The sequence below is a fragment of the Gavialis gangeticus genome, unplaced genomic scaffold, assembly GCF_001723915.1.
Source record: "Gavialis gangeticus isolate Ggan-Ray unplaced genomic scaffold, GavGan_comp1, whole genome shotgun sequence".
NCBI classification, from domain to species: Eukaryota; Metazoa; Chordata; order Crocodylia; family Gavialidae; genus Gavialis; species Gavialis gangeticus.
The window spans coordinates 55,039,688-55,045,447 of record NW_017729025.1 but is presented as its reverse complement, the minus strand read 5'-3'; the positions used below and the strand labels follow the sequence as shown (position 1 = coordinate 55,045,447).

Genomic DNA, 5,760 nt, shown 5'->3' with positions numbered 1-5,760 from the left:
AACAATCTGGCAGTTGCCTATCAAATTATTTTTGGATTTCTGAAACTCGTGAACTGTTCAAAATGCTTATGCTGACATTCAGCTTTTATACATAATTTTTGTGCAGTCACTGTGAAGTAGGTAACTCCAGTACTGTTCTTGACTGGGTTTCTGGCTCCTTCCTCTGAAGTATTTGATATTAGCCATATCCTAGACAGGATTACAATATAAGCAGCCTGTTGGTCTAATCTAGTGTGAAAATTCTTAGTTCTGTTTGTGGTTGCCTGTTCAGCCAATGATATTGGCAGTATCCAATTATTAGCTAGACAGCACTGTGCTTGCAGGTGCATATGCAGCACATCAAGTAGGCATTCAGAGACGCGTCCGGTTTCTCAAAATGCTGGCCTATGAAATGAGGTTAAAAACACTGTGATAAAATGAAAGCAATACAGATGGTTATATATTAAATAAACTTCTGCAGATGTTGATAAAAAGATGTTTAATTGATGTTTGTAAGGGCCTCAGCCTCTAGTCTCTTGTAGCACTTCTGTTACTTCTCCCAGTTTGTCATGCTCCTGCAGAATTCAGCCATGTAACAAATAATGTGCAACATGCATATTTGCCCTCAGTTTACTATATTAAAAAGCTATAAACCATGAACTGAACTGGATTTCTTCATGGTCTCTGGCAAGAATGAGTTAAGTCTTGCATTAAACTGATACTTTTTACTTCTGCAGATAGGGCAGTTGCCATTCTCAGTGCTGTGTTTTTTGCTGATACATATTTTGGAATAAAAGCTTACTTTCTCTTTTTGGGATCCCCCTCAGCCCATTTCTCTGATAGAAGCTTCACTGTCTGCTACTTACACTGCTTTTGTAAGCCCTCCTAGTTCCCCCTGACTAAGGACATCCATTTTAAACTGACATCTGGTAACTTGGTTTGTTGGAGCAGAAAAGTTTGCCAGCAAAGATGAATGTGATCCAGATCCATTCCTGGGAGTGCCATGTGTGCCTACTGCTCTCTGAATTACTGTTAGGAGTAACCACAAAACACCCGGGCAGCTTCATGGCAAGTGAAAAACACAGCTGCTTTGTATATAATTTCCACTCAGATTCTATTCAAACCCCAGGATTTTCTGCTAACCTTTAAGTGAATTCACAAAATAAAGCTGTATAACTGGTAATAAATCAGTGCAGAAACACATTTTCTTCTTTGGAGGTAGAGAGATCAAATCACTTGGGTTTGAGACCATAAGCTTTTTAAGCTGTTGAGAGACTCCTTGGCTACAGGCTTTTTTCATGTTTGAACCCAGTATACAGTTCTCTGTCACTGACTCTGGTGACTGCAGCTGTGGTGAGGGATCCTTGCTACTGTTATGTACTTACTACTGCACTGTAGAAGAAAGTTCCTGCCTTGACCAAACTGAGTAAATAAATAGCATGCGAGTGAGACTTCCCACTGAGGTGATGAAGATCGGAAACACGTCCTATTTCTGGAGGGTGATTTCCCCCCCCCGTCCTCCCCATTCTTCCTCCTTTTGAGAGATGCTATTCTTGAATTATCTTTAACAAAATGTATACAGTTCTTTTGACTTGGTGCCCGCTGTTACTCCCACGTTCACCAGCTAAGTGGAGCTTAGGCCTAGTCTAAACAGTTTAATGTACTGGAATAATTATTTTATTCAGGGATGTGATTTTTTTAAATTAAAGTATTGCATCAATACAGTCCCAGTGTTACCAAAGTTATACTGGTATAAAGGTATGTATTCCTCTTTTCATGTAGGAATAAAGTGCATTATGAGCATTTTTATAGCGATGTAACTAGATACATGGTGCAAGGTTATACTGGTTTAACTAAATGAGTATAGCTAAAGCAGTATAACTTCCACAGGTAGACAAGGCTTCAGTAGTGCAATGCAATTCAGGAGGCAAGTCTGGATGGAAGTAGACTTATCTGACTGATTCCCTCCAATATCATGTTATGGTTGCCCTTGCGCTAAATACACTTCTGTTGGAACAAATAGCTGGGCCAAAAACTCAGAGGAGACCTCCACTAGGGACGGGAACAACAAAGTAGAAAAGGGTCTCTGAGACTGTAAAGCGTATGTCCGCTTTTTCGTAGCCTCTCACACAGGGGGTGTTCATACCAATGGTACACATTTATCAAGACGAGTGCTACTTGGTATGTTGCTTCTAACAGGGTAAGTAAAATAGAGGACCATGGACCTTAACACGTGTACAATAGTCTCTCGTTCTGGAGCTCCCTGCAGTTACAGGTTCTGCAGTTTGTCAGAACCACATGCACATAGTGCAGTGGTTCTCAACCTTTTAGACTGAAAGCACCCCAAAATAAACTTGAGGCATCTCTCACTAGACTTGAGACGCCCCTTAATGTCACCCCTTAGTTTTCACTCAATTTTTAACTATAGAAAGATAAGAGAGCAGTTCTTCTGTTGCAAAGAACTCGGGAAGACCGTTACAGGTCAGAATGTTTTAACATTGTGGATTCCAATTTCAGTCTCTGGGTTCATCTTGTGAATCGTGTTTGCATATGTAACAGTGTTAACATTTCATTCCATGAAAGGATTTCAAGACACCCCAGGGTGTTACAGCACCCTCATTGAGAGTCACTGACATAGTGAAATACACTACTAGTTTGATCCCGTTGAATTGGGCACCTCTTTTTTTATTCTAGATTAGGAGCTTTAAACTCACCCTGCCCCCCAGGCTTATGTGGGTGAGTGGTAGTGGAAGGGTTAAGTTCCCCCCACCCCCGCTGATTTGGTGTGCCTTGGATTTGGGAAGCCAGGCCTACCCCTACTTGCTCCATCTCCAAATTCCTAGTTTTTTGGCCTGTATGACAGCTTTGTGGGCCAGATCTTCCCTGCAGGCCCCAGGTTTGATACTCTTATAAAGTTGCTTTATAATCCTTTCTCTGGGCAGTGCTAGGATTGTTTTAGGATTTGGAAAAAGTGCAGAGAGAGGCAGAGTGACAGGTTACTAATGTGTTTATTTGCAGGAAACTGATCAGATGATTCAGAAGAAATCAAAAAAGAAACAGGAAGAGGAGGAGGAGGAGGGTGTGAATGCTGAAGGTTTTCAGGACTTTGTTACCAGAGCAAGGTAAGAATGGTCTTAATCCCTTGTAATAAAGGACCAGATTACAGCCTTTCTGCTTTTATCTTTGTTCCCTTTCTGCTTCAGTCTTCAACTTTTGTTGTGGCATCTGTATCTGGTACATGAAGGATGTCTGATGGGTATTTTTTGCTGTTAATCGGACCCGAGGGGTATTATAGGCCTCATCCAGACCTTTGTGAATGTCCAGTTGATGCCTGTAATTTGTAATGATCCCTTCTGTCACACTGGAGTTAAGTACAGTTTTATCTTGGAACAAGAACAAGGCTAGGGCACTTATTGAGATTGCTTTGAGCTTCTGTGGTTAAGTTGCTGTTGTGTCAAATTCCTTTGCCCAGAAGCGCATTTCTATCTTCTCACTTCAGTTACCATTTAGGACTTTGCCTCCTGAGGTATAGAAGATGTTCATGCTGCTTACTATTACGTTACTACTGTTTCTTGCTCTTCCTCATAAAGCAGTTCGTTATGAACTATTACATTAAAGGACCAGCATTCTTAAGGTTTATATATCTCAGATTTGATCTGTATTAAGCTAGCTAGAGGATGGTAGGAGATGGTGGTAGTGCAAATAAAGTGAACCTTATAATGTTACTGGGGTTGTATGAAAAATAAAATAGGTTCCTATAGCCAGTGTTTTAGTCAGCTAGTGAGTATGAGCTACTTTTCCAAGGCCTCTCAGTTCCTTTAAAGAAGTTTTTATACTAGTTTATTTTCATTGTTCTTTATTTCCTTGTTTTAGGGAGATTTCAGTGATAGTGAAAAATGTGCAGTTATGGGAGACTTCAATTTCACTGGTACAATGACTATTTCATAGACAACTCATCTAGAAATATGCACCCTACTATTACCTGTCCTAACAAGAGGCATCATTACCTTTATAAGTTGGGCTAATAGCAAGGATCTTGTAGATGAACTGTGGGAAACAATCTGGGATGAAGTCATTGTGAATTGATTCAGCATAAACTAAATTGCATGAGGCAAAATAATAGGTCTATAACAAGGGTTTTGGACTTCACAAGGACTAACTTTGAGAAACTAAGTTAAGAGGTGGACTGGATTTGGGAGCTAAGAAACTTGGATGTGGAAGTGGCATGGAGCTATATTAAAGCAAAAGAATAACTTGCAGAAGCTTGCATCCCTTCCAAGACGGGAAAAAATTGTAGGTAAGGGCTCAGACCTTCATAGATGAACAAGAACCTCAAGTAGGCTATCATGCATAAGCAGAGGATGTATAAGTAATGGAAATTGGGACTGATCAATAAGAAGGAATATCTTTCTATGGTAAAAATGTAGGAGCAAAGTAAGAATTAGGCCTAGTTGAGCTTGACCATGCAAGAAATATTAAGCTAATATCAAAAGCTGCTTTGACTTTTATAGAGAACCAGGAGGAAAGATGTGTGTCTAGTTCATGCTGAAGATGGAGGAGATCAAGAACAATGTAGTTATGACTCAAGAACTGGACAGTTGCCTCAGTCTAAAATAAAGATGAATAGGTAACTGAGGATATCGTTGGCATACCACATGGCAATGAGGACATAAATAAAGAGTTTACCATATCTAGGTGGAAGCAAAACCTAGACTGCTTGCTGTTGCATCTGGGGATATGGATAACCCCCATCCTAGAATAGTGAAGGAATTGGCACACTCAATAGCAGCTTCTCTAGCACAGATCTTCAGTAAAACTGTCAATTTGGGGCGTAGTTTGTGTGGAAAATAGCAAATATAGTGTCTTTTAAAAAAGGGGGGAAAGCTTGATCTGGGCGATTTACTAGCTTGTTAGCTTGACTTCAGTAGTAGGTAAGGTAGAAGGATAGATGCTAAAAGAAGACTAGTTAAAGATACAAACGAACATAGAAAATGAGGGAAAACACAATATGGGTATATCAGTGGACAGTCGCTTCAGATAAATTTAATAGCCTCTCTGACAAGAGAACAGACTGGCTGAATAAGGGTGATACAGTGGGCTTAATGTGTTATAGTAATAGTATGCAATCATCCAGTTAGTGACAAATAACATGGACCTCAGCTATAAGATGTGGACCCAGAGTGGAGACATCTGAGGAAGAGAGGGACCTAAGTATATTGGTTAGTTGTAGGATGACCATCAGCTATTAGTGCAGTGCAACTCAAAAGAAGGCTAATCTAATCTTGGGGTGCATTAAGTGGGGCACATGTAGTAGAGACAAGGTACCATGGTGCAAGGAAGTAGTAAGACCCGTTTAGAAAATTATGTTGCAATTTGGTCACCAGTGTTCAAAACAGATTAGTTTAAACCAAAGCGAATTCAGAGAAGGACCATTAAGACATTTAAGAGAAAATGGAAACCTTTTCTTATGCAAAATGATGTAAAGGCATTTGGCTTAATTTAGCAAAATGGAGATTGAGAGGGAATATGGTCTCTCTTTAAAAGTACATTCATAAGATGAATGTTTGGAAAGGGGAAGAGCTTTTTGGGTTTAAAAACAACAACAGAAGATAAAATGGCTAGAAATCAGCTACAGATAAATTTACACTGGAAGTTTAGATTTCTGTCAGAGGAGTAAAGTTTTGAGGTGGTCGTTTCAGCAAAGTATTGGGGACATGCAACTCTCATCATTTCAAGATCGAGCTAGATAATTTTATGGAAGGTATGGTATTAAAGGCCAGG

At 39.8% G+C, this 5,760-nt stretch overlaps 1 protein-coding gene across 1 annotated transcript in view; it reads left to right on the top strand.

Moving 5' to 3' along the window:
- TTLL5 (tubulin tyrosine ligase like 5) overlaps positions 1-5,760 on the top strand; it is a 218,412-nt gene that overhangs the window by 86,956 nt on the left and 125,696 nt on the right. The window contains exon 24 of the mRNA XM_019518782.1: positions 2,998-3,101. Coding sequence (XP_019374327.1) covers positions 2,998-3,101 — 104 coding nt within the window. The remainder of the gene's footprint in view (positions 1-2,997; positions 3,102-5,760) is intronic.